Raw genomic sequence first — 26,991 nt, 5'->3', positions numbered from 1 at the left:
TGCTTGTTCACACAGTTTCGACAAAGCAAGCATGTTTCCAGCACATACTTAAGGCCCGTTGAAGTCGTTGATAAGAGTGTGAGCGACAGCGACTAAGATCGACCATGGCTCGCACAAAGATGACAGCTCGCCGTGGAAGGCCGCTCCCAAAGACCACTGCAGTCTCATTTCATGGTTTGTCGACCTTCGCTTGGAAGCATGTGTATTCTGACTAACATTCTTAGAACCTTGGCCGGTTGACTTTATTCACCAACTGCAGAACCTCCCGTCCAATGATGAGGCTCAACCCCAAGACCATGATGCGACTGAACCGTCTGCAAAACGACTGAAGCGATCACATGAAGACGTGAAAGCGCTTCTTGTGGCTGATGAAGAACTGGAATTCGTGCGAAAATGCCCCGAGGAAACACTTCCTTTTACTCGACACAATATTGGACCCCATTTGCAACTAGTCGAAGACAAATCGAATGAGTTTAGTATTGCCTCTCGCATCAAACCGTCAGCGCCGTGGATCAACATTTCTGTCACAACTCATTCGAACTCCATCAACCAGCGTCTGGCAGCTTGTCTGTATGTCTTTGCCCAGAAAGGGAAAAAAACTCATGGCGAAGGCGATGTCTGGGCGGAACTTGATGTCGCACTGCGCCCTCAAGGAGATTTTCTCTCCGTGGTGTTTTGCTTCAAGATCTATTGGAATGAAACGAAGGCACCATATAGCTGGCTGCGATCCGCAAATGAGCGTCAAGTCAGTCAGAGAGTCCTCAATACTTTTCTACACGACGAAACCGCCTCATCCGCCTCGAGTTCGACACAACAGAGCTGGTCCCCCTTGGACTTCTATGAGGCAGCTCACGTACCACACGCCGACGATAAGCACGCGCTTTCGATCGATATCCCCGAATTGACGGCCAAACTTTACCCTTACCAGAAGAAGACAATTCAATGGCTTCTCGGCCGGGAAGGTGTTCGTTGGAGGGGGGCAAGCGCGGAATCAGGCTCGAACATTGAGGAGCTGCCCCCTCCTTTGGGTACCGATATCGCACACAGCTTCCGCAAAGTTCGAACTGAAGGGGGATCCGGACAATCATTCTACGTCAGCGACCTGTATCATGTCGTCACTACCGACCTGACAGCTTTTCAGCAAGCAGAGCGGGACATCCGGGGAGGGATTCTAGCTGAAGAGATGGGCCTTGGGAAGACTCTCGAAGTAATCGGCCTGGTCACGCTACATCGCCGACCCCCGACCGATAGTTACATTGTCACGCGAGAGGGTGATGAGCTTCTGACAACCGGCGCAACTTTGATCGTTACGCCAGAGTCACTGAGAAACCAGTGGATCGCAGAGCTTGCACGGCACGCACCTCATCTACGAGTCAAATTCTATCCGGGACGCAAGAATGTCAGATTTGGCACTGAGGATCATCTTCGTGCTGACTTGGCTTCGTACGACGTGGTCATTACCACATATCCAGTCTTATCTACAGAGGTACACTTTGCTTTGAAACCCCCTGACAGATCTCGGCGCCAAGAGAGAAAATACGACCGTCTGGTGTCGCCCCTGACGAGAATATCCTGGTGGCGTGTCTGTCTTGACGAAGCTCAGATGATTGAGGGTGGAGTGAGCGGTGCAGCTATCGTAGCAAGAGTACTTCCTCGTGTTAACGTTTGGGGCGTTACTGGAACACCGGTGAAGAACGACGTCAAAGATCTCCACGGTTTGCTCAGCTTTCTGCGCTACGAGCCCTATGCATCATCTCCGCAGATTTGGAAGGCTCTGACGGAGTCACACAAGCCTCTTTTTAGGTCTCTGTTCGGAAGCATTGCCTTGCGCCATACCAAACAACTTGTCAGACACGAAATCACGGTGCCGCCACAGAAGCGATACGTCATTACATTGCCCTTCACCGCCGTGGAGGAGCAATACTATAGCGAGATGTTCAAGACTATGACCAAGAGTTGTGGACTAGATCTCCTTGGTGCCCCTGTGAAGCCCGACTGGACACCAGAAAAGAACGAGACTGAGATGAGAACGTGGCTTAACCGTTTACGGCAGGCAGCTCTCCATCCTGAAATCGTTCAGATACGCGGCACTGGTCGGAAAGTCGGACCTATGCGGACAGTCGACGAAGTCCTGGATGCTATGATTGAGCAAAGCGAAAACGACATTCGAGCCGATCATCGAGCCTACCTACAGGCCAGGCTTACACGCGGCCAAATGCTCGAAAATAGTCCTAGGGTCAAAGAGGCTCTCGAGATATGGGAGAAGGTCAAGGTGGATGCTATGAATCTCGTCGCCGAATGCCGGCAGGAGGTGAAAGCTGCCGTGGGTGCGCCATTAGGGGGGATTCCTGCCGCAGTTCAAGAAGGGGACGCCAGCGATCAAGGCGAAGTTGATGAGGGCGCGACAAATGCTCTTGTTGGCGAGGCTCGCACTAAACTTCGGCATGCTCTGGAGGTCCTTCATAAAGCCACGTTCTTCTGTGCGAACGCCTTGTTCCAAATCAAGAGCAACACGGACATGACCGAACCGGATTCGGATGACTTCAAGAAGTACCAGAAACTCGAAGACGAAGAGTACAGCAAGGCTCAGGAGGTCCGACGAGAGATCTTGTCAGAAAGTCATGCTAGAGCAATGTCGCTTATGAACAGGCTGGGACGCCAAGCCGAAACCCAGTCTTTCGTCGAAATTCCAGAACTTACCTTGAGCGGGCCAAAGGGACTGGAAAGCGCCCCGACGCTTGACACGCTGGAAGAACTATATGGTGTCCTTAATGAGCAGGCAGATCGCATTGATGAATGGAGAGAGGCTCTCATCGGTTTGCTCTGTCAGGCACTGATCGATGAAGAGGCGGAAAATGAGGTCACTGGTGAAGAGTTCACCGACTCCACGCAGATTCAAGAGGAACTCATCGTCCATGTGCAAATCCTGCGTGCCGCCATTGCTGACCGTCAGGACGCCATCTCAGGGCTTGAAAATGCGTTGGTCAGGCATGAGACCAACGTTTCACTGACTGCCGCAGAGAATGGCGATGGTCCAGCCCCAGAGAAGTTCCTGGCTCTCAATGACGCCAGGGATTCAGTGAAGCCGTCCCCGGTCAGGCATGGTTCACTTCGTCGTGCCATTGCCGAGTTACGAGCTATTGCATCGAGGCTACCAAGGGACGGCGGCGGTCGGGCAAGCCTTGAGCACGGGATTGTGACCAAGCAGATTCAACAAACACAGGCAAATATCACCGCTCAGACCAAAGCGGCCACAGCTTTGGAACGAGAGACCGACCGCTTCACAAGTGCCATGAATGCCAGGGTTGAGTACTATCGACAACTCCAGGCAGTGTCAGACAGTGTTGCCCCCTATGAAGGCCCTGATGATGGACCGGCCGTGGCTTCCTGCATCGCGAGCGAGAATAATTACCGTAGAAAGCTGGATTCTTCAAAGGCGAAGCACAGATACCGTGAGTTCTTCCCGATGCATTTACCTTGATTCACACTAACAATGTGTCTTCTAGTGCTGAATCTCAAAATGGACGGCGGAAAGTCTAACGAGCCCCGGATGTGCATTATTTGCCAGTCACACTTCACCATTGGAGTTCTGACAGTGTGCGGCCATCAGTTCTGCAAAGACTGTATGAAGCATTGGCATAAGGCTCATCATAATTGCCCTATGTGCAAGAGGAAGCTTCGACTCACCGAACTCCATGATATTACTCTCAAGCCAAGAGAGTTGAAGTTACACGATGAGACCCCAGTTTCTGCCTCGCCTGGAGTGAAGGAAGATGAGGCTGCCAAAACAAATGGCATCTACTCCCGTTTCAGCACCGAGAAACTTGCTCAAATCAATGACATTGAGTTATTGAGGATGTCCTTTGGGACAAAGGTCGACTCGATTGTCAGACATATACTATGGCTGAGGGAATCTGATCCTGGTGCCAAGTCTGTCATCTTCACCCAGTAAGTCCAGTGTCATGAACCCCCTTCGGATTTGTCCACTAACACTTCGTTTTGTAGATACAAAAGTTTCCTGGCAATCTTGGGCGAAGCATTTAGCCGCTATCAGATCGGCTTCTCCGCAATAGACAGGCCCAATGGTATTATGAAGTTCCAGAAAGATGCTAGCATTGAGTGTTTCATGCTTCATGGCCGGGCAAATTCGAGTGGGCTCAACCTCGTTAACGCCAGCCACGTCTTCTTGTGTGAGCCGCTACTGAATACCGCGCTTGAATTGCAGGCGATTGCTCGTGTAGACCGCATTGGTCAGAAGAACGAGACAACCGTTTGGTTATATTTGATTGAGGGCTCTGTAGAGGAATCGATCTACAACCTGTCGGTCAAGCGACGCATGGAACACATGGGTCAGAATTCCAAAGGAAAGTCCAAGGAGTCCACTCCCGAGGTCCAAGAGCCTACTCTGGAGGCTGCGAACACTTTGGAGCTAGAGCAAGCTCATCTCAACCAACTGATGAGCAGGGATAAGAATGCAGGCGAGGCGGTTGCCACTGACGACCTCTGGGAGTGTCTATTTGGGCGTGTGTCCCGGCGAATTACATCAAGCGTTGCGGAGGAGATTGTTGCCGAGGACTAGACAGTCCATCAATCTACGCAGCAGTTAGTAAGAAAGTGTACTGTTTGATACTGGGAATAACGAGGCAACGCAGATTATATGGCGTTTGGTAGACTTGGTCATGGGGGGCAATGGTGGTACCGGCACCCATTTGTGGGTAGGGATTCTGTAGGTATGTTTGAGTATGGACGTCGCGGTGTGGCCCACTACTAGGCTAGGTAGATTACAACACAATTCACTCTCAACACCTAACACCCAATGACCTAAGAGCTCTAAATTGAGTGATCGCCAGCTTTCCAAATCTGAGCCGAGCTGTATCAAATAGGCCATATAAGGCCCGTCTTTTAGCCTTGAAGAACCCCAGAGGTTGAGAAACTGAGGTAAGTTTAAAGTAAAGTACCTTACCTCAAGCATTTAGGGGTTTCGTGGCTCAGGGGCCCACCACAACTGGCGCCAGGTGCTGCGGGGACCTTGTTGGAGATAATTAGGTCATAACTGAACCCCAGGCTGACAGACAGGCAACCAGCATCGAAACCATTGTACAGCATTCCAACCACAACATCAGCAACCCCGCCTGAACTTCCCAGCTACAATTAGGTAGCCTGATCATGCTTTGAAAAGCCTGACAACCGCCTCGAGGCTACACGCGACCAGGACTGCACTCCAGATGCACCAGCTATACCCTTTACGCCAGCATGTATAGGTCTCGAGGGACTGCCCCTCAGGGGGGCGGCATCCTCGGCGCCTTGAAGGCGACTGAGATGCTGGATTCGAGGCCGACGCTCCCAGCAGGTTCGCTCCCCCTTCCCGACGAAAGAATCGCAGGAAAGCTGACAATGAGTAGAAATCCTTGTCGCCATATTAGATTACCTCCCCGTGGCAGACCTGATGCAGGTCGCTCGAGCTTCCCGACGAATGCAGGAAATGGTATACGATGATACAAGATGGGTCACTCGATTGAAGAGCATGGGATGCTGGGATGAGCAAGAGGCTAGACGCCGTTTCGAAGACGCCGTGCGGAGGAGACGAGAGGCGGCAGAACGTGCAGCGAATGCAGCCAACAATCAGCCAGGCGCCCCAGCGAACCACATGGCGCCGAAACCCACGAGTACCACGTTGTTCGATGCCACACTAGAAGAAGAGCGGCGGAAGCGCCAGTCTGTCGCACCACCCATCGACGGATTCGAAAAGATGACGGTGGGAGCTCCGGCGCCGAAGGACCCTTTCAAAGACCCGGAAGCACTACTAGACGTGATCAAGAGCGCCAAAAGTGTAAGGGGACACGCGAGAGAAGAGTACGGGAAGATTTACGGCGCATTGGCACCTTTCTACTTTGACCTGGCAAGGGCAAAGAGCCATACGGATCCCATCGTCTTCCAAGTCTTTAGAGATCCCGAACGACAAGCCAAGATGCTCTCGAACCTGCAGACATTTGCAAAGAGCGACTGGGCGCAGGGCTGGAATCAGAGGGAGGAACGACTAATGACTATGACGAGTATTTTTGAGAGCGCTGTACTACGAGAATTCGAACAGGGTTATGAGTCTTGGGACGTCGACAACAGGATGAAACGGTATGCCCATGTGTTGCACGCGCTGAACGGCGGCAATGCGGGAACAGAGCTCTTTGTGCAAAAGCACCCCATTTTCAGCGATGAGGACGTCTTGAGGGCAAACGCAGTGGACTGCATCAATCGGGCCAATCCAGACGACATCAACCTGGAGCCGTCGCGAATGTTCTTCGAGATCCTATTACGAAAGATGAACGAGCAGGCGGAAGTTATAGAGCGGGTGTTTGCGAACCCCGACATTGTGTTTTGGGAGTTGATAGAAAAAGTCAGGGAGGATATCATCATGGATTATGTCACGCCCCTCTTCGACGCTGCACATGACCGGAATCTGCAGGCGTATCTCAAGGCCGTGGCGGGGGTCTTTGAGCAGGGCATGCTTTTCTTTCAGTCGCTGACAACACCGCAAGCTTTCAAGGGAAGTCTGGAGGAGAAGGCAAAAGAAATGATGCTACGCGTCTTTGAGCCGCATCTCGACCTATACCTGCAAGAGGAGCTCGACTTCTTCACGCAGCACGCCGAATCAGAGGTGGCAGAGTGGGAGAAGAAGCTGTCGGAGCAAGACGCCTCGGTCGAGTCGTTCTACATGAGCAACTTCAACAGGCAAGCGGATAAGAAGGACTTTTTGAGTTCATTCAAAAAGGTCGTCATGATGCCGGTCACTGTGCTGCCCTCATTTGGAACCTCGACGAAACCCGTGACGCCAAACGGCACTGCTGCTCTTTCACCAGAACCATCGAGGCCGCATACGCCCAGCCTGGCTCCCGGCGTAGATGGGAACGGACGGCTGAGTCCACTGCCTGAGAAGGCACCGACTGACGAATTGGCGGCCAAGGCAGCCCTAATGGCGTCGCGCATGGAGGGTATCAAGACACTCTTCAGTATCGAAGTGGCCCTCAACCTGACCCACGTCGCCAAGACGAGCATGGCGCGGGCATCTAGCTTCATCAAGCTGGGAGGCCAATATGGCGAAGAGGCGCGGGAACAGTGCGAGACGATATTCGTGGTAATGCTTCGCATCCTAGGAAACAGGCACGTCAAGCCTGGCTTTGACAAGGCCGTGGACCACCTCTCGCACTACAACCCCCGAGAAGTCAGCGACCACAACCAGTCCGGCGTGGCGCCCCTGGTAACCTTTATCGAGCTCGTCAACGTGGGTGACCTCATCTCCCAGATGATTGACGTCTTCTTTGAGCAGCAGCTCGCGGGACCCAAGATTGCCGACAAGAACGACTTTCTCGACCCGTCGGGCATCGCCAAGAAGAAGTGGGAGCAGATGCTCGACGAGAGCGTCGCGGCGGGGCTGAACAAGGGCATTGACGTGCTCATGGACGAGGTCGAGTACCTCCACGGCACGACGCAGCAGCCGACGGACTACAACCCGACCGAGACGGGCGGCATTCTCGCGGACCCGGGCCCGACGCCGACGGCGCAGCGCATCAAGGAGCTCGTCTCGGCGCACACGCGCATGCTGGTCGGCAGCACCGACAAGTCCATGCTCGACGTCTTCAACGGCGAGGTCGGCCTGCGCCTCTTCACGGCCGTGTGCAAGCACCTCAAGCGCCAGCGCGTCAGCACCGAGGGCGCCATCAAGCTCATCGCCGACATGAACCTCTACTTTGAGTATATTCGCACCCTCAAGAACCAGGACCTGTTGGCGTATTTCAAGGCGCTGAGGGAGCTGAGCCAGATTTACCTCATCGACCCGCGTCACGCAAAGGAGATGGCCACCATCATTGCCGACGGAGACCGCTTCGAAGGCGTGTTCCGTGCCGAAGAGGCCTACGAATTCGCCCAGCGCCGGGCGGATTGGTATCAGGTCAGGAAAGATGTCGAGAGGGCCATGTACGGGATGGAGTGCTCGTTGATGTGAAAAGTTCCTAAAGAAAGAGAGCCAAGAAACTGGACGATGCTAATGATGAGCAAAAAAGGAAGAGCCTTGATGTTTTGTGGAGTACGAAAACTAGATCTTCCCAGAACCGTTGGGAAGAAAAGCCCCTTTAAATAGCCTGTCCTATCCTTAAAAGAATATACCCCCCGTCCCTTAACCCGTTTGCCTCTGCCATAACGCCCGTGATGCTACATACTTTTTTGTTTGCGAGTGTGGAAAGAATTCGTAAAACCATGTGGAAGTGCAGATTTAAGCTCCAAAGTTGAGCTTGCGAGCCACCTTGGCACCCCTATCCTCATCAACCATGCCTGGACGTCGCTTCAGGTCCGCGCCCATCTTTTCTTCGCCGCCGCCTTTCTTGGGGAGGTCCTCCTTGCGTGAAGGTTTCGGCTCTGTGCGCCACCAGTTGTGGTTCAGCATGTCTCGTGCGGTAATGCGCTTCTTGGGATCGAGAATGAATGTCTTCATTAGGAGATCGACACCCTCAGGACCCACGGTGCCGAACATGGCCTGGTAGAAATCCCTGCCCTTGACGGGCTCGGCATCATCTGGCACCGTGTAGGCTGGAAGCTTGGTCACTCCGGGCCAATTATCCTCCGTCGGTGTACCGACGGCACGGCAAATGAGGGAAATCTGTTGAACCTCGGTCTCGGACGGCATGTACGGCGCACGAATAATGAGTTCCGCGAAAACGCATCCAACACTCCAGACATCGACGGCGCCGCTGTAGTGCTTCGCACCAAAGAGCAATTCAGGCGGGCGGTACCAGCGCGTGATAACCTGGTTCGTCATGACCTGGTACGGGTCCGCAAAGCTCCGCGCAAGACCGAAATCGGCAAGCTTCACCTCGCCGTCGGCGGCGATCAGCAAATTGTTGGGCTTGATATCGCGATGCAGGACAAAGTTTTCGTGGCAGAACCAGACGCCGCGGGTGAGCATGCCCATCCAGGCCTTGATATCTGCGGCACCGTAGCGGACGTTTGCCGTGTCCTTGATGAGCATCTCGAGGTCACCCAAGGGCAGGTATTCGAGGACAAGGTTGAGGTTCTGGTCCTTGGAGGAGAAGACGGAGAGGAGGGAGATGATGTTAGGGTGCTGGAGCTCTTGAAGGTGCTTCAGTTCGCGGACGGCGTCGGGTGCCATGCCTTCTTGGTATTCTTTCTGGACCTTGATCTTCTTGATGGCGACGAGGGAGGATGTATTCGATCGGAGGTGGCCGAGGAAGACGATGGCGTAGGTACCTTCTCCGAGTTTCTTTCCTGTAGGTAGAGCTTATCAGAGAGGTCCATTTCTATCGCGCCATCTCGTCCGTTCGTGATCCCTCTACTAACCTTTCACATATTGCTTCTTCTCGACCTCGTTCATTTGCTCGGCGAGATCCAGAGTCGGGGCTGTCGTCGGGATGGGCGCGGCCTTCTTGTCCTTAGATGGCTGCGGGGTGCCATTTCCTGAGGAAACCTGAGCCGATGACAAATTACGGAATGGCGAGCCGACAGCCCCCGCTGGCTTCAACGCGTCGGCGGGACGGACGACGAGTGGTGATGCCGACATCGTGTACGGCCGTGACTGATGTCGCCGCAATGTAGTCTTGGAGTTGATGGAGGGACGAGGCGACGGCTGAAGTCAGTAGGCAATAGTAGCCTCGTCGGACGCACCGGATGATGATTGGCTGTAGGTGCCACAGCTAGGATCAAGCCACATATCGGAAGGTACGCCCCTCCCGGGCTTAAAACCGGGGCCGATTGGTTGGTTGATTCTGGTTTTGCATCACTATGCTTTTTGCGGCAGCATTCGCGACTCGACCCTGAAGCTCTGTGTGTGCATTTCGACTGAGTTGGATTGCAGCAGACTTCGGATGACAGAAGGCAAGTATGTTAGCCGGAGGAAACCTCCACAATACCAATCAACAGTACCAAAGTCCCTCAAGATCTTCAATGTTCCACCGAACGTCTTAATGCGCAAAACCACATCATTATCCAACATGACCAGATCTAAGTTGGCTGTGTTCTTTCCGCCGTCGTACCTTGCGCTCCTTGCGCCATCATCATACGCGGCGCGACGATCGTTTGAGTTACATGGGCGCTGGGCGCGGAGCGGAATTTACTATGGAGCGGTCCCCGAACCCGCCATATTTCCTAGTGCTGTTGTGTCCGTACGAGCATTTTGTATTGGGGAAGCACCTAGAAATTGCGGCGGTGCAGCAGAACACATGCCCAACTCGGATGGATCCGAGATGGTGGTGTTGTCAGTCGTTGGTTCGCGGACATGGTTGTTCCCCGTCTCTCCGAAAGATGTGGCTGCCAAGGCTGAACATGCACAAATGAGTTCAAGGCTTTCCTTGACCTTCAGGCAGGGTGTTAATGAGAGTTGCCCATCTGTCAGCAACCAATGTAGGTGGTGTGGAAGACTCAGAGAATGAACGTGTGGCCGATTCATTGATTCCATTCTGACCCTGCTTCACCGAATGCAGTACCAGTAACAAGGAAGAAAAAAAGATATAAACTCAAATCAGAGAAACAGCAATTGATCGAATCAGGCGAGCTGGAAGCCCCGATAATTTCCCTCTAGGTAGGCGCTTAATCCGGCCAGACTCGCGGCGAATCGCAAGTTTTGCGATAGCGAAGCTGTGGTCTAAGAGTTTGTTAGCCTGTACCACAGCAGGTAGGGGACCTTACGGTCGGCCGCGCCACTACGTCATCCCCCTGTTGACTTGCACTCCGCGAGACCAATGACATGTTCCCCCCACAACGCGCGCCCCGGCCGGGAAGCTTGCGCACCAAGTGTCCGCTCCAAGTGCCGATCGAATCCATGACTTCAGAACTTTTCGGACTAGGTAGCTTGCAAGGGGGCTACCGAACGATATTGGCTCAATAATACCAGAATCTACTCCTCAGAGTCAGAGAGAAAAAAGAGAGTGCGCCCGACCGCAGCACGCCAGCCCGGACCCATCGGGCAACCAACATACGGGTAACGGGACGCCGATGACACCTCTTAAGTCCGCCTACCCGACCTCCGGGGACACACCTCAGTCCATTCTGCTCTCTTTTCTCCAGGCACCGCCCGATGTTTGACGTACGCAGGCATCTCCCGCGCAACATTCATTAAGGACCCCTCCCGCGCGCTCCCTTTCGCGTATGAGACTTACAACCAACGACATAATACCCACCAAACGTGGTCAGACCTCCTATTCGAGTCCTGGCTTTGTTTTTTTTTTTCACACCTTCAGCCCAAAGTCCCGTGATCCCTTCAGGCTCTGCCACGAACAACGTTTACGATAGTGAACACATGCTTTTTTGGTAAGTGATGCAATTTTGAGTCCACTTTTCCCTTCAATCGTCATACCTCGTCATCACCACTCCCAATTGGCGTCGTGAGCCTGAGTGTAGTACGCCAACCGTACCCTCAGCGAACAGCCTCCTTTGGCTCAACACCATCGTGAATCCTCGGCAACACAAGCTTACGCCCTCACAGAAAGACAAAGTCCCAAACACCAAGGCAGACACATACACACACTTGCCCAACATGAGAATATTATCATACTGGATCTTCCCCATCATATCGGGCCTCGTCTGGCTCGGCATGCTCCTCGGCATGCTCCTCTACTGGATCATCGACACCCACCGCGCAGTCTACCCCTCCATGTCGCCGCCCCAGAGCATCGCCTACATCAGCGACGTCGGCGCCTACTACCTCAAGCCCCTCTTCATCACCGGCTGCGTCCTCACCACCGTCTTCCTCGACCTCTCCTTCTTCTCCGACCGCTGGCTCCGCCACAAGGGCCGCCTCGTGCCCAACACCTCCGTCGGCGAAAAGATCCTCTACGGCTTCACAATCTTCTTCGCCGTCGTCGGCACCGTCGGCCTCATCTGTCTCAGCATCTTCGACACCTACCGGCACAAGAACCTCCACCTGCTCTTCCTGCTCTTCTTCATGGGCGGGTACCTGCTCTCGGCCATCTTTATCTGCTGGGAGTACCAGCGCCTGGGCATCAAGTACCCGGACCACACGTACCTCGCCGCCTCCTTCTGGATCAAGCTCGTCTTCATCCTCGTCGAGATCGTCCTCGCCATCGCGTTTATCGTCTGCAACTTTAAGGAGATTTACAACGCCGCCGCGATCCTTGAGTGGATCGTCGCCTTCATCTTTTCGTTTTACATCTTTTCGTTTACCGTCGACTTGTTGCCCGCATCCAAGACGAGGAATAAGGCGAACCGGTTCTCGAAGCCGGGGATGAGTCAATGGACTGGCGCTGGACCGGGGAACTTTTAAAGAGTGAGGTGTGAAGAGTTATGTGGTAATGGGAATGAAACGGGAAATAGGACACGATTGAAAGAAAAGAGAAGATGGATAATGAATCGGCGGGAGAAGTAATCGCGGGCATGACGAGGCTCGCGTTGTATAAACTGGCATCTGCATACCCAGGGGACAAAGATGATGAACAGCAGGCGTTTTGGGCGTAATCATTTGACGCACATCTTAGAATTACGGGTAGCATTTACAAATCCACTGCATACGTGCGATACAATATCGCCGACCTTCTATTTCCATGTTCAGTGACGCAGTGGAAAGGTCAATTTGCATATTGGCCGCCATGGATCTACTTCCGTACGTACTCATACGTGTCCCTTTCATCCCATCTCAATATCGAACGAGAGGATAGTCTAGAAGCTTCAAGCGCAGAGCACAGACAGGAAGCTGCTCGTACGCCATGATCAGCTTGAAGCCCGCTAGACGACAACATTATAGGCTAGATACGACCGTTGCTGAGTAGCCTTACATTTGAGATGTTAGAACCTTTATAACTGTGCGCCATGGCGCCTTCAAAGATGATTTTCGTTGATTTGACGTAAAGTACTATAAATGCTGACAAACATACCACAATCGGAAAGCGATGTTATATCTGGATGTTAGAGATGCCTCAACCAAAAATGCACTCCAAAGCTCCTCGCTATAAACCCCTTTCCCACCCTCTGCTAAACTGAAGTGTACCTCAACGGTAAGTAAGTTCCATCCATAAACGCCATCACTTCTAAATGAAGGAATGGCCGTTCGTTACCGAAAGTACCAATCTATCTCAATCTATTCAAGATTCTCTCGGAACCGCGAATCCCTAGTCGGGCTGTGCGTCTTGTGCATATTCGGATCCCGAATAGCAGCCGGCGGCGAGACGGGGCCCTCGAGCTCATCGCTCGCCTCGACAAAGTGCTCCGACTCGGAATCAGAGCTCACGGGGCTCACCTCACCCTCCTGCGCCGCTGCCGACCTGGGCGTCGTCTCGCTAGTCTTGCCGGCGATGGCTACCTCTCTCATACTAGCCGACCGCGCATCACCGAGACTGGTCGCGCTCTCGTTGGCGAGCCTCGCCAGCGCAACGCCGCCGACGAAGCCACGCTCCTCAGCATTCTCGCCGGCCGCAGACCGGCCTCGCGGCCGTCCGAAGCGTGACTTGAGCCAAGTCTTCATCTTGTTCGTCGGCGAACCGCTGTCGCTGGGCGAGCGTGGGTTATCGCTGCCGGAGCTCTCCCTGTTCGTGTTGATGGCCCCGGGCTTGTGCTGGCCTGCGTGGGTGGTGCCCTGGTCGTCGCTCACGGGTGAGATTTCGCTGGGCTCTGCCGCGGCGACGGCCGAGTCGCCCGGCGTGATCTCGGGGAGCTTGGACTTGCGCTTCTCCTCAGCCTTGGCAGCCTTTTCCTCTTCCTTCTTGACCTTGAGCTCTTGCTTCTCACGGTGGCGCTTCTCCTTTTCTTCCTGCTTCTCTTGCGCTGTGATTACGTTAGAGGCAGTTTGATGCGCAGAAGGGAACACGCAAACGTACCAATGACCTTACGGTTGATCTCCTTAACTTCTCTGTCACGTTCCTTGCGCTTCTCTTCGTCTCTCTTCTTGGCTTCCGCCTCTGCTTTGAGCATCTCTTGCCGTTCCCGCTCGATGGCTGCCTTCTCATTGATCTCGTCAAGCACGGGCTGGACTCTCCTCGTAGCAATCTCGTCGACTGCCGCAGGATCCATAAACATGCCGCCGCCAATGTCAACCTTACCCCTATTCACATTGGCAGACTCGTGCTTAGCCATGGCAGCCATCTGAGCCTTGGATTCCCAGTCGCTCTTTCGATCGCTCTTTGAGCTGGGCGCCACCATACCGGTCTCGGCTGAGATCTTGTCGTCCATGCCCTGTAGGCGGGCCTTGACATTGCGCTGGGCGGCTGCTAGTAGGGCCTCGCGATCCTTTGTCCGCTTTTGCTCGTCGACCTTGGTCAAGTTGGAGGAGAAGATGGACATTTCTCTTCGAATACGCTCAGATTGTTCCTTGTCGTGACTTGCGTCGCCGTCGCTTGAGGACCGCCGTCTAAGCTTACCCTTCATAGTAAACCTCCGCTGAGGCGTGGTCTGGGTATTGCTGCCGTAGTATTCCTGGTAGTCACGGTTCTGGTGATGCTCCACATGAAGTTTCGACAAGCGCTCTTGCGCTAGCTTGTATGCCGCTTCCTGGAGGTTGACATAAGGTTTGGGTTGGATATCGTCGGGGCTGGTCTCTCCTGCAGCTTGGTGGACTCGTGCCTGGTCGACCATCCTTTGCTGTTGGCTGTACATCTTTTTGGCCATGGCCACCGCAGAGGCGTGGAGAACGTCGGCTCTTTTCTTCTCATCTTCTTCAGGCCCGATAGCGGGCTTTGAGGTGAACATACTCCGAGGCAGGTTTGTGTACGGAACTGAGCCAGTGTTCTCAGTGGGGGACTTTGGCTTCAAAGAAGGGCTGTGAGCTGCTGTGGCGGCACTCAAAGCGTTTGCAGCAGCTCGTGATTCTCCGGGGTAGGATTCCTTTGGTACGGGGGTCGATTTGGCTCGTGGCCTTGTCCTCCTGGAGGCGGGCATGGCATTTTGGGCTGCTGAAAGAGAGCCAAGGCCGGCAGCGGCGGAAGCGGGTGTCTGGGTGGGCTGTCTGACTGAGCGGCTTTGTCTAAATGCCTGGTTCGCAGCGCTGCTTCCCCAAGACTCGGTAGCAGACGGAGGAGGGGTCGTGTTGGTGGTGGACTGTTTCTTTGCTGAAGCGCTGGCCAGCAGAGCAGCCTTGGCCCCGGCAGAGCTGGAGTTTGGTTCCCACGATGGTGTCATTTTGTAATCCTTTGCGAGCATAGCTGCGGTTGATGCAGAGTTTGACTTTTCGGGTTTCCAGAGGTCGATTGATTTTTGGTTGGCCCAACCTAACGATGCAGCAGCTCCGGCAGCAGCTCCATCGGATTTGAGACCGGGGGATGGAAAGCTGGGTAGATCCCGCGGGTCGGCGTACTTTAATCTTCCCGAGTGGGCTGCTATATTCAGGGAAAAGAAGAATTGATGATTAACACGGATGCTTTCTTTATTCGGGCAACTCCAAGTAGAAACCTCGTATTCTGCAGGAGAGGATGAGGTAAGGTTTCAAGTTACCTGTGGAGGGTACCTGGTACCGTGTTTCCGCCATGCCTGTGCTTGACTTTTGCTGCTGCTGCTGCGGCTGCATCTGCTGCGTCTGTTGCGTCGCTGTCTTGGAGGAGCTGGCTTGCATCATTGCCAGCCCGGAGCCGGCTTGGTGGTATCGATCCCGGGAATATCCACTTAACCGCTGCGGATGCCTGTTCGTCACAAGGCGGATATACCGTAGCGAGGATGTATAATACAGGGAACGGAAGGTCGAAAAGTGGGAAGGCTCGCAGCGGATTTGCGGCTTACACGCGGGTTGAGGTGGACGCGTGGGCAACGCCGCTGGTGGATTGACAACCGAAAGTCGAAGTCCGACTGATGTTATTTCTGGACCTAATTACCCTTCCACGAGTGTCGCAAGAGGAAGTCGTATCACAAGATGAGATGAGTCGTCGTACTAGGGTATATTGCGAGAAGGATGCGCCGAAAACCGGGAGGTCAGGGAGCTTGGATGCTTGCTTGGGTAAACCAAAGAGCAGAAAAATTGACCAGGAGCGACGTCGAGGCGCAGGCGGGGGGTCCCGACAGAGGGCATGCAAGTTATATCATACAGCTAGAAGCAGATCTTTCTGGTTCAAAAGGGGGCACTTGGGTAGGGGGGCGTGGGCTGGTGGGAAGACTCCTCGTCTAAGGTAGACTGGCGGCGCGGCGCGGGCGAGCGAGCGAGCGCACGATGAGGTAGTAGGTATTGCTTTCCCCCCAAAAACTGGTGAGCGGGAGCCGGTCAATGATGGTGATACGGCGTACGCAGTTAGTGCTGGTGGCTAGTCATAGTGAGCTGCGACGACAGCAGCGCCTTACGTCATGCGGGGTCCCTTCCCTTCCGTTTCGGGCGTAGCAACCTGCCATCTAGCACTTCTGCCCCTGTCAAACATCCACCACACCTCCCCTCCCCAGCTCTTTGAATTGGGAATTGGGGATTCCATTTCCCTTTGCGAACGACCGAATGACCAGGTCCTGAGAGATATTGGCAAACAAACGCACCACTGGGCCACTGGCACCACTGCGACATAGCATGCAAGCCAGCATGGCCCATCGTCCGCTCCGTTGTGGCTTCGGTCCAGCACCCGCCCGTCTCTGGAGCCGGCCAGTCCGGACCCTGTCGCGCTGAGTGGCGGATCGGGTTCCAGCCTTTGGATTGGGCAATGCCACCATTCAGGTCTGGAGCGTGAGCTATCTAGGGTCTAGGCCATCACCTGTGACCTGGATCACCGAGCAGATAGAGCCTAGCCCTGTGGTGTGTCAGTTGCCCATAATCGGATCTACCTCTACACCTTTCACCGACTTGGAAGCCCGAGATACCGTCCGTGACGAAGACGATAAGAGGGCGGCCAGGAGACTCCCGTCCGTAGTCAAAGACAGGCACGGGGTCCTAGGCCGATAGAAAAACAAAGCCATCGAGCAGCCCGAGATTCAGAAGTCTGTTATGCAAGCTCTTGGGAGGCTTGCTGTCTCGCTCGAGCCTTCTGATTCGTTTGATGGAATGGACTACACAGTCAGCCACATCTCGGATTGTTGATGGCTGCGTTCTGCAAGCCTCTGCAGGCTGAAGTAATTCCCACATTTAGCTTCAACTTGAGACGTCGATTCTCCCATCTAGCGCAGGCAGCCCATATTCATCCGATATCATGGAAAGCAAGCTGTAATCCGAAAGTCTAGAAATTGCTGGTCACGTTGCTGTGGCTCTGATGGACCGGAAACATTGCATGGGAGCAGCAAGAAGACCGAGCTCTCTCTTCTGGACTTCACAGCCCAGACCGCTCACAATGCGCGAGTTCAGGCCATGGTCGCAATCCCTGGGCGCAGATCACTCACTCTCATAATTTACCCATCGGTGACATCAAAAGTCAGTCTCCTTCTCTCTCGCACCCCGATCTTAAGCTTTTTGGAGACGTGCAGGGATCTACCAGCCCTGGCCAGGGATCCCAGCACGTCCAACCTCACCTCGGCTCCCTATCCGTCATGAGGTTGGCGGGCTGGGAGCCTGATGGTGAATGACGGTAACGATGGGAATAGGGCTCTACGTCGCTTACACGTTTCCCATTCCGATGCTCCGAGTTTCTGTTCGACGTGCCAAATCGTGGCGTCAGCCACCCCTTTCCTACACATTTCACACCAAGAGCTGCTTGCTACCTTACCACACACACACACACACACACACACTATCACACCCACCACGCCTTGCCAACCATCCTTCCAGTTGTCTGTACCGATACGCGCCGTCGGAACTGCTAGTCTCCAGCCGTTAACCGCTGACTACCGGTATCTGCAGCGAGCGCTCTCTCTACACCGAACTCATTCAGAAGCTTTGACATTGTCAATCATGGATAATAGGGGGATCACGTCTGTCCTCAACTTTCGTGATGTCGGCTCAACGGTGAACAAATTTCTTGGAAGAAGGTATGTCATTTTCTGGCTAATCTACCCTTACCTGCACTGAACAGAAGCCTTTGTAGTGAGTTGAGGCTAACATCCGTGCGTTTTGCTTGTCAGACTCGTAAGGGAAGGCTTGGTATTTCGTTCCGCCAGACCAGGTATGCCACGCGACTCACAATCTTCGCAAACATGTTGATCCTCGGTGCTGATTTTCTCCAAGATGATGCCACTTTGGCAGACAGAAAACGCCTCCGCGATGAGCTGGGCATCAAGGCGGTGATAGACCTGCGCACAAAGTAAGTGCACGTGTTTCCGTCCTTCAGAACATAGAAAGACAGAAAAAATCTTCCTTTCTCTGGAATGCAAGATCTTGCACTCTGACCAGTGAGTGACGACACCTTTCAGAACCGAACACGTCAAACAGGCCAAAAAGCGCGAGGCCGATCTTAAAGTGCCCACCCTTCTGGAGTCCAATGCTGCACTAGCCGAGCCATTCCAGATCTCGGGTCTGACGTATCACGAGATCAGAATCACTGGCGGCAACTTTGAGTGGTTCTTGATCAGACAGGTATCTTGGTGGGGTTTGTGGTGAGATGTCCCTGGCTTCCTATTCCATATCCCCCACAGCAGCTGATTCGGCATACGCAAACTTTAGCCGCCTCATCTGTCTCTTTACTCTCGGCTATCGCAATGAGGGCATCTCCATCTTGTCTCGGGAGGTCATGCTGCCGCGTGGCCTAGTTGGTCTAGGCCTTGACACCCTCGATCAATCTGGTGAGGAGATTGCAAAGGTACGAATATACCACTCGCTGGCAGCTTGGTGCGGGTACAGATATCTAACGAGCTTTCATGCGCAGGCTCTCAGGGTATTCATCGACCCGGCAACTTCACCGACTCTGGTCCACTGCACACAGGGCAAGGATAGAACCGGGCTGATTGTCAGTCTCGTTCTGTTCATCCTGGATGTACCGCTCGAGGCGATTGAGCATGACTACATGCTAACCAGTGGTGCGCTCGAGTCTGAGAGAGAGGAGAGACTGGCCGAGATGAGAGAGATTGGTCTCACAGACGACTGGTTCGAGACGGCGCCTGACATGATTGCTCGGACGGCTCGTCATCTCGACGATGTCCATGGTGGGCTCAACGAATATCTGGACAAGATCGGGTTTGGCCAAGCCGATCGCCTGAAGCTTCGGGAGCTGCTGTTGTACTGATTCAAGGACTGGAGGGGGCTTGTTTCGTCACCCAAGCTCCGTACAGCAATACAATAGCTCATTGGCAAACCTCACTCGCCTCAGCTTTCGATTGATGTGAACTTTGGCTTTCTCATTTCTTGGTGAATCGTCCTTGCATCCAGCATCGGTACATCTTGAGCTTACGAGCCCTGTTGACGAGCATGCGTCTGTCGACACCAAGGTCATCGACGTTGAATTCGAACTTGGTGTCGTTGTCCAACGCTTCTTGCGTCTGGCCAGACCAGATTCGCTCAAGCTCTTCCTTTTCAAAGAAGTACACTCGAGTGCCGTCGCCGCGCACATAAAAGTTTTCATCGAGATAGCGTCCCTTCTTGAAGCGCACTTGGGCAAGGTCACCTCTTCCATAGTCGCGGAAGCAGACCTGGCCACCCGGCTTGAGCAGACGGTGGACGTTGGCAACAGCTTGGTTCCATTGATTCGGAGCCAAGGCGGAGAAGATGAAAATGAGTATAGCAACGTCCACAGATCCTTCTTCCAGTCCGGGAGGGAGCTCTTCGCTCGTAACGTCCCAGACGTCGGCTTGCATGTGGTCTTGGTTGTAGGATTCATGGGTCCGCATGACCTCTACGGCCTGCTTCGAATAATCACAGGCATGGACTCTCAAGTTTGGGTTCTTGTTGGTTGCGAGAATGGGAAAGGCGGTGTTACCCGCACCGGCGCCTATTTCAAGAATCGTCTTCTTGCCAGCGTCCTCCTTGGTCACCTCGGACAAAATAGGGAACTCCTGCTGCAGCCATTTTCTGTTTTTGAAGAAGTTGGCTGTGTTGTTCTTATAGAACAAGTCCCACATTCTGGCTGGGTTGTTGTTCAATCTGTCTGAGGAGTCTTGTTAGCAAGCTGTATCAAAGCAAGCGTCTTTCAAAATAATTGGTATTGATAGTGGTGTAGTCAGATGGGAGCGAAAGACTAATTAAGGAAAGTTTCATCATAGAATTCAGATGAACTATGCGTATTGCTGGGGTATCATCATAACACCGGGGGATCGAAAAAAATGAAATGCAAGGAATGTAAACTTACTTTTGTCAAAGTCGGAGACCGGAGACTGACGCTGCATCTCGTACTGCTGCTCAGAGTACTCCTTGTACACTTCGTCAGTCTCGACATGGTCCCAAGCATTGAACTCGAAGACATCATCCTGTTCGCCCAGCAAGCGACTGCCAAACTGGAAAGGATCGCTCCTCTTCTGGTTGAATTGAGGATCATGCGACCTGTGAGCCGCAGGCTCTTCCTCGGTTGCAGGCTTGGAGATCTGGAGCTCTGCCGCCTTCTCGACGAGAACTTGCTCGTCCGCCCCAGCGTTCTCAGACGCAAGAGACGTCATCTCACTAGTGTGAAGCCGAGACGAACTTTTCGACGGTGTTCACAGCCGGTTTCTGTGTGGGCAGCAGCCTGACTCTCCAAAGTCCCAAGTGTTGGTTAGGAATGAAAGAGTGGTTGAGATAAAGAAGCTTTTGGAAATTTTCTCGCGTGTCGAACTTTTTGTCTCTGAAAAAAAAAAAGTCGTGGTGGGACCCGACCTTCGGGGCGATGAAGAGCCGCCAGCCGATGCGACCAATGCCCGATTGTGATAGACCCACTCACCGCAACCACCATTGTCAGGCGCCAGGTGCCAGGTGCAGAACGTATTGGGGAAGGAGCTCAGAATCGGTACGTACCTGAGCTAGGTTCGCGGATTGCGACTGCCTCCCATGCCTCCCGTTAGGTACAGCCCGGCCAACTTAGATAATCCTCAATTAACATTTACCCATTGACGACACCTGATCGCGCAGCCCCCATCATCTGCCTGTTGTTGATCCACGTCTCGTCCGATCGATACGCAAACCGGTAGACCTGACCGCGATAATGGCTCCTTCGCTCATCCGCCCCCAGGGCCACCTGTCCCCAGCCGAGGCCCTCGAGCTTGCCCAGAAAGCACCTACGATTCTACGAAACAATCCGACAGCGTTCTCATCGTCCCCCCTTCTTTCGCTTTTCTCGGCCTCGGAGACGCCCGAGATATGGACCATCTACGAGAACCTCCTTCTGGCCTGCCTGCGAACGGGCGACAGCCAGGCAGCACACCAGTGCCTCGAGAGGCTGGTGATCCGATTCGGGAATGAAAACGAGCGCATCATGGCATTCAAGGGTTTGGTGAAGGAGGCGGAAGCTGATAATGATGGAGAACTTGCACAGGTACTCAAGGAGTACGAGACAATACTAGGACAGAACGCGACAAACATTGTCAGTTGCTCCTCTGCCATAGTGTCACGGCAAACGCTGACCTTGACAGCCTGTTGCGAAACGTCGCGTCGCCCTTCTGAAGTCGACAGGAAAGACATCTGAAGCAATTGCGGCCCTCAATGGTCTCGTTGACTTCAACCCTACAGATGCGGAGGCGTGGGCGGAGCTTGCCGACTTGTACCTTTCACAGGGGCTATACTCACAAGCTATATATGCGCTCGAGGAAGTGCTTGTGCTGACCCCGAATGCATGGAACGTGAGTGTCTCGTAGAGTCGACTTCTGATTGTGTTTCCGACTGACCACGACTAGATGCATGCTCGTCTCGGAGAGGTATTGTACATGGCTGCATCGGCCTCTGAAGGCTCTTCACAGCAACAATTGGCGGAATCAGTCAAAAGATTCAGCCGCAGCATCGAACTCTGTGATGATTATCTCCGGGGTTACTACGGACTGAAACTGGTGCGTGCCATAACGCGTGATAATGGACCGGCAATTGGGACTGACATGCTCTTCAGGTTACGAACAAACTTATCAAGGAACCGTCAAAGCCGTCGAGACAATCAGACTCGGAGGACTGGACCCTTCCTGACGTCGGTACGTTACAGAAGCTCAACGAGCTAGCAACGCAAAAGCTGGCCGACATTGTACGCCGCAACGGAGCGCATGAGAGGCTCTGGCAAGGTTACGATGAATCGGAAGTGGCAGCAGCCCGAGATCTGCTCTCGAAGGAGTCAGTGGACCTTGTGAGATGAGCACCGCGTCATCCGAAGACGAAAAGCAAACGACTCTGGATTATCTCATATCGTGACTGCATGGTCACATTAACGGATTGGCATGCCAACGGGCGTGCTTTATGCACATCATATTAGGCGAGCAGCCATCATCGGTACAGGCTGTACGTCGGAATTAGCAAGCAATCGGAACATTCAAATCAAGTAGTTAACGAAGCTGTGCCTGCAACAAAACGTTCACGTGCTACTGGCAATACGCGAGTATCCTTGGCCCGTCGGCCAGCCAATCGCGGACATGTCGCTCAACATTGGAACACGAAGAGACATTCAGCGAACAGCGGATCGTGTCGCTCGGGCGCTATAGTGGCCGCAATCGATGTCGAGACGAAGCTTGGGAGACTCTCTAGCTATTGGGCAGAAACAAAAGCGAGTCTGGCAGTGGGGATGTTTCACAGATAGGCAGAGGCCGCCGCCAATACCGTCGAATGAATTATCTACCGCTCTCTTCTATTGCCTCGAGGTCCATCGATGCCGCCGCGGCCACACCCGTAGTCGTGCCCAATTGTCGCAAACTGACATTCACTAGGTGGCAGAGCTGCATGTCATCCGAGGTTCCAGGCGTGTCGTTGGGAGCCCGATGGGCCAAGGCGGCCCACAAGATGCGCTGGCAGTGAGTCAGTGAGTTGATCCGCGGATGGATCTCAGGCACCGTCATTCGAGACCCTGGCTACCTATGCAGAACAGAGTGCGCCGGCGTCGTGAATTAAGACCCGTCGGGCAACGACGAAGCGGTTTCGGGCTCGAGGGTCGTTGGCAGAATGGACTGACGAAATACACCAGTGCCAATCAAGTTGCGCGGTTGCCTTTGAGGTGTCACTTATATATCCGGGCGGTGCCATGTAAGTAAGCTGAAGGCAAAAAAAACAAGCACTTGTGTCGGTACCAAATTCTTTGACCGCCCCTGTTATCCCCGTATTTTCTCGATTTCTCTGGCGCTTTAGACGACGAAGAGAGAAGAATAAGCTAAAAGTTGAGAGACGCCGACGAGATACCTACCACAGTTCGGACCAGTCATCTGCAGAAGACAAGCATTGTTACACAAACTTTGTTGGTCGGCTCGAAAGATCACCGCCGCCCATTTTTGGTTCCGCCTACGCTTCCAAACCATGTCGTGTATTTCTGAGAAGACTGTTACTCCTCGAATTATCAAGCAACTAGACAAGACCAAGTACCAATCACACGTCGCGGGAGAAACCACCTGAGGATACGGGAGCGCCTGAGAATTTTTCGTCCAACATTGTGAAAGCTACCACTTTCAGTACCGCTGTTGAGATTGTGTCGATGTGTTGTCATGTGAAGCAGGCTGCGTGGTTGATTGCATAGGACTGCTACCGAAGACGACGGGCATGGAACGACAGGGGGTCCAACGATTCAACCGCAGTGGAGACTTCCATCGCTGAAGGTATACTTGGTACCTAGCGCCGTAGAGGGCGGGAGGACGGCTGGGTACGGTACCTTAGGTTGATTATAACCCGGACGTGCGCGGCGCTTTCAGACAGCAACCAACATGGAAGGCCGAGAATTCCAGAGGAGGCTGCGGCGCTTTCCAACGTCGGGTTCAACACAAGGTACCTTGGTTACTCTGTGCTCCGAGAAACGGTGAGAGATTTGGGCGAGTAAGGAGACGTGAGGGTGAGGGTGAGGGGGGGGGGGGGGGGGAAAACGGGACTGGCGGCTCCCGGGTTCCCGGTTCAAAAAAGGCACTGGGAAAAGGGGCTCGTGGGGGGGCGGGTTGGGGGGGGGGGGGGGGGTTTTAAAAGGGAGAAGGGGGGGGGGGGGGGGGGGGGGGGGGGGGGGGGGGGGGGGGGGGGGGGGGCACAGCTGACTGACGGCTGCCTGGATTCCAGTTCATCAAAGTCACTGCGAAGACGAGCTACTGAGAGTGCAGGTTCGGGTGCGGGTGCAGGATATTAAAAGTGAGAAAGGGCAGGTTGAGGTAAAGTGAGGTAAGGTGAGGTAAGGTACGTTCATCCTCGACTTCCTACTGGTCCTCGGAACGGCGCAAGCCAAGTCGATGAGCCCGAATGGCCGGGCATTGGCTTTCGATGGCCCTAAAAGCAGGACGGGATGTTTCTGCACTAGGGATTGCGTACCCAAAGCAGTAGGTAACGAGCCTGTCGACACTTCCAGGTTCCATCTGCATTGTTGACGAGTGGTGATGACCTGCGATGGAGCAGAGAGGCCTCGTCTTCGCCCCCAACCCTCGTTCATCCCTCACACCCGTCCGTCGTCGCCCGTCCATCTGCCCCTCCCTCCCTCCGTCTCTGTTTCCCTCCTTGTTCCGTCATCCAAATAAATAGTTTGCGCCGCCTCATCCAGCCTGCTCACACTCACACATTCTGACCGCCGATTTCTCTGCCCTGCATTTCTGGCTATTTTTCTTGTCGCCGTCCAACGTCCCTCTTTTCTAACACTGCAATTCTCAGCAGCAGCACCAACGGCGTCAAAGGATCCTCGCGCCATTTTCGCAAACGAGACAGACAAAGCATACACTCCGTATTACTTTACTCCAGTACCCTCTCAACCGGCAGCCCCACCAGCATAAACGAACGTCTAAAGAGGTCCGTCCCGCAACGGAGCCACGCTTCGAGCACGTTCCTCACCGAAACATTGAACCACCAAAAAGTAAAAGACATCCACTCTCCCCCGGCCAGAACAGTCCGGCGCAGGACCAGCCCAGGTACGGCGCATTGAGAACTGACAGAGCTGGTACTTTGTAGTCGCCTGTGGGTAGGTGCATTCTCTCGGTACCAAGTCACAGTATCTCCTTTCTTCCTGACCTAATTGCTTTTCCAAGCCTATCCGAACCAACCTCGGGTCGTTCGAACTACCCATCACCCCGCCAAAGAGAGCAACCTAAATTCACACGAAGGAGAAGAGCACCATACGAAATACTCCGCGCTCTGTATCGCCGCATCCCAAAAGAGACGACCCTTTGCGTCTGATCTGCCATCGCCCGTCCCTGTCAGGTCTCAGGTCTCAGGTCCTACCCATCCTTCCTCAAAAAGGTGTCTCAAACCTCACCACACCACCACCACCACCACCACCACCACCAAAAAAGGGGAACCAAGTAAACAAGGTACGTGAAACGTTAGTTACGGTTTCCATCGTTCTTCTGGTCGCGCTTCAACTTTCCTCGCGTCTCTGCAATTCCTCACCATCCCACACCCAACACATTACTCATACCGACGCAAGTGTGTGGTGTTATGTCGTTCTTCATCTGTGTTTCCGTACCTTGACTTAGATTGCAATTCTCCATCTGCATCTTTGTCTGTATCCCCTGTCAAGAAGCTGTCAAGTGCCGGCTACCTGCAGGCGGTCCGCAGGGCAACAAACTATCCGTCACCTCGGCCAGCTGCCGATGTCGATTGTGTTGTTTACTTTACATTTACCCCTCATTCTATTGTCGTCGTTCCCAGTACTGTTACTTGTGATGGTCGTTGTGCCTATCTTGTGGAACTAAGGTACGGACAGCCACCCCAGACAACAATTGCCTTGGAGGCTCAGCCAACTATGTATGGACCAGCTTGTCAGTGGCTGTCTGGACTCATACACAATAGCGTAGAGGAGGGGCAACATCGCAAGTCCATGACACACCCGACATTGATGATTCTATGTACGGCCGACGCAACCCCCGGCCAGCGGAGCAGTGCTCACTGCTGACAGTCATTGAATGACAATCGGCCACCCACTTTATTCTGTTAGTCCATTGGATCTGTCGTCCATGGGCCATGGCCCATCTCCCGGGGCACCCAAGTGGGACAACAAAGCAAGGGGGTCGAGACCGTAGGCCAGCCCAGCACCCAGCAAGGCCAGCACCCATCCCTTCCTCGTGCCCGCCTGGCGCCTCTCTTGGTATTCCCTTCCCTGCCCGTCCCCATACGACGGATGGGACCGATGGGTGCCTTTGGTGCCCCGTCCTCTCTCCCCGTTTTCTCTGCCCGGCGATGGTCACGGCGTTTGCGATGCGAAGATCAGGGCTTCTTCTACTTCTTCTTCTTCTTCGTTCTGGCACCTCGGATCACTGAAGCCTGCCTGCACCAACCACAACTCTTGGTCAATTTGGCTTGTGCCCTGGTTAACGATTCTCTCTCACCTGACTGTTGTCCAAGTCCCTATTACCAGTACTTTCCTTAGCCTGTACGGCCTGAGAGCGGGCTGACAGGATGGGATGGGATGGCGGGGTTGGGTTGGGCTCGCCCTGGCTGGTCGTGGTGACCGCCAGAAGAGCCATTGTGTTTTTTTCTTGGTGTACATTCGCTTCCCCTCCACCCCTCCCTTCTCCATGCCTATTTTATCGTGTCTGTGTCTGTGTGTTCATTCCACATGATTCACCGGAATGTGTGCTGATCTGAGGCTTGTAGCTTAGGTGGTATCAGTACCCCCAAGGTGGTCTAGGTAGTTTGCTACTGCGTACTCCCACAACGCGGCACTACGGACGGATACGCCTTCTAGTCGCTACTCGGTAAAGTACCTAGTGCTTGAAGCCCGAGGACTGGTCCGCTGTGTCGACCGTTGCCCGCTTTTTGGTTTTGCTCTCACCGACAACCCCCGTCTGTCGGCTACCGGATCCCTGAAGACCAACCGCTTAATCAGGCAATTGCGGTGCCCAGCACGAGATTCCCTCTCCTCCCGCTCCGTCCAAAAGTGGGACGGGTTTCTTCCATTTGGCTGGCACCCTCACTTTTTCTCTCGACCTCTCAACCTCTCGACGCAGCAAGGTACTTCTGCTGTGGACATCGCATCGCATATCGCAGCGCAGCGCAGCGCAGAACATCACATCGCATCGCCATCCCAACAGGCTTTCTTCTCTAAGGATCTCTCTTTAGGGCTCAGAGTTGCCAATTCATACCGATTCGTCCAGACCTGGCTGCGC

General features: G+C 53.9%; 9 protein-coding genes across 9 annotated transcripts; 5 read left to right on the top strand and 4 right to left on the bottom strand.

The window, feature by feature from the left end:
* Positions 1–104: 104 nt before the first annotated feature.
* Positions 105–4,579, top strand: CABS01_12174 (SNF2 family domain-containing protein; the record flags this gene model as incomplete). The annotated part of the gene is made up of 4 exons (XM_060545528.1): positions 105–174; positions 225–3,452; positions 3,507–3,948; positions 4,006–4,579. 4 exons carry the CDS (start codon positions 105–107, stop codon positions 4,577–4,579), a joined length of 4,314 nt encoding a protein of 1,437 aa, XP_060396701.1.
* A 674-nt stretch (positions 4,580–5,253) lies between these two features.
* On the top strand, positions 5,254–7,996 carry CABS01_12173 (exocyst complex component Sec10; the record flags this gene model as incomplete). Its single annotated transcript, XM_060545527.1, has 2 exons — positions 5,254–5,350; positions 5,403–7,996. The coding sequence occupies 2 exons, from the start codon at positions 5,254–5,256 to the stop codon at positions 7,994–7,996; spliced, it is 2,691 nt and encodes an 896-aa protein (XP_060396700.1).
* A 267-nt stretch (positions 7,997–8,263) lies between these two features.
* CABS01_12172 (uncharacterized protein) lies at positions 8,264–9,565 on the bottom strand (the record flags this gene model as incomplete). The annotated part of the gene is made up of 2 exons (XM_060545526.1): positions 8,264–9,273; positions 9,346–9,565. The coding sequence occupies 2 exons, from the start codon at positions 9,563–9,565 to the stop codon at positions 8,264–8,266; spliced, it is 1,230 nt and encodes a 409-aa protein (XP_060396699.1).
* A 1,971-nt stretch (positions 9,566–11,536) lies between these two features.
* CABS01_12171 (Frag1/DRAM/Sfk1 family protein) lies at positions 11,537–12,283 on the top strand (the record flags this gene model as incomplete). Its single annotated transcript, XM_060545525.1, has 1 exon — positions 11,537–12,283. The coding sequence occupies one exon, from the start codon at positions 11,537–11,539 to the stop codon at positions 12,281–12,283; it is 747 nt and encodes a 248-aa protein (XP_060396698.1).
* Positions 12,284–13,093: 810 nt separating this feature from the next.
* Positions 13,094–15,559, bottom strand: CABS01_12170 (uncharacterized protein; the record flags this gene model as incomplete). Its single annotated transcript, XM_060545524.1, has 3 exons — positions 13,094–13,776; positions 13,830–15,320; positions 15,439–15,559. The coding sequence occupies 3 exons, from the start codon at positions 15,557–15,559 to the stop codon at positions 13,094–13,096; spliced, it is 2,295 nt and encodes a 764-aa protein (XP_060396697.1).
* Positions 15,560–18,036: 2,477 nt separating this feature from the next.
* CABS01_12169 (tyrosine/serine protein phosphatase) lies at positions 18,037–19,061 on the top strand (the record flags this gene model as incomplete). The annotated part of the gene is made up of 4 exons (XM_060545523.1): positions 18,037–18,143; positions 18,253–18,435; positions 18,503–18,638; positions 18,705–19,061. The coding sequence occupies 4 exons, from the start codon at positions 18,037–18,039 to the stop codon at positions 19,059–19,061; spliced, it is 783 nt and encodes a 260-aa protein (XP_060396696.1).
* A 112-nt stretch (positions 19,062–19,173) lies between these two features.
* CABS01_12168 (methyltransferase) lies at positions 19,174–20,424 on the bottom strand (the record flags this gene model as incomplete). Its single annotated transcript, XM_060545522.1, has 2 exons — positions 19,174–19,919; positions 20,121–20,424. The coding sequence occupies 2 exons, from the start codon at positions 20,422–20,424 to the stop codon at positions 19,174–19,176; spliced, it is 1,050 nt and encodes a 349-aa protein (XP_060396695.1).
* Positions 20,425–20,945: 521 nt separating this feature from the next.
* Positions 20,946–22,729, top strand: CABS01_12167 (tetratricopeptide; the record flags this gene model as incomplete). Its single annotated transcript, XM_060545521.1, has 5 exons — positions 20,946–21,323; positions 21,373–21,579; positions 21,634–21,783; positions 21,840–22,054; positions 22,642–22,729. The coding sequence occupies 5 exons, from the start codon at positions 20,946–20,948 to the stop codon at positions 22,727–22,729; spliced, it is 1,038 nt and encodes a 345-aa protein (XP_060396694.1).
* Positions 22,730–26,207: 3,478 nt separating this feature from the next.
* Positions 26,208–26,372, bottom strand: CABS01_12166 (uncharacterized protein; the record flags this gene model as incomplete). The annotated part of the gene is made up of 1 exon (XM_060545520.1): positions 26,208–26,372. One exon carries the CDS (start codon positions 26,370–26,372, stop codon positions 26,208–26,210), a length of 165 nt encoding a protein of 54 aa, XP_060396693.1.
* Positions 26,373–26,991: the final 619 nt, after the last annotated feature.

The sequence above is a fragment of the Colletotrichum abscissum genome (genome assembly GCF_030869225.1).
Source record: "Colletotrichum abscissum strain IMI 504890 chromosome Unknown Scaffold_36.1, whole genome shotgun sequence".
Classification (NCBI taxonomy): Eukaryota; Fungi; Ascomycota; class Sordariomycetes; order Glomerellales; family Glomerellaceae; genus Colletotrichum; species Colletotrichum abscissum.
The sequence above is the reverse complement of the archived record's forward strand: the minus strand, read 5'-3'. Positions and strand labels throughout refer to the sequence as shown.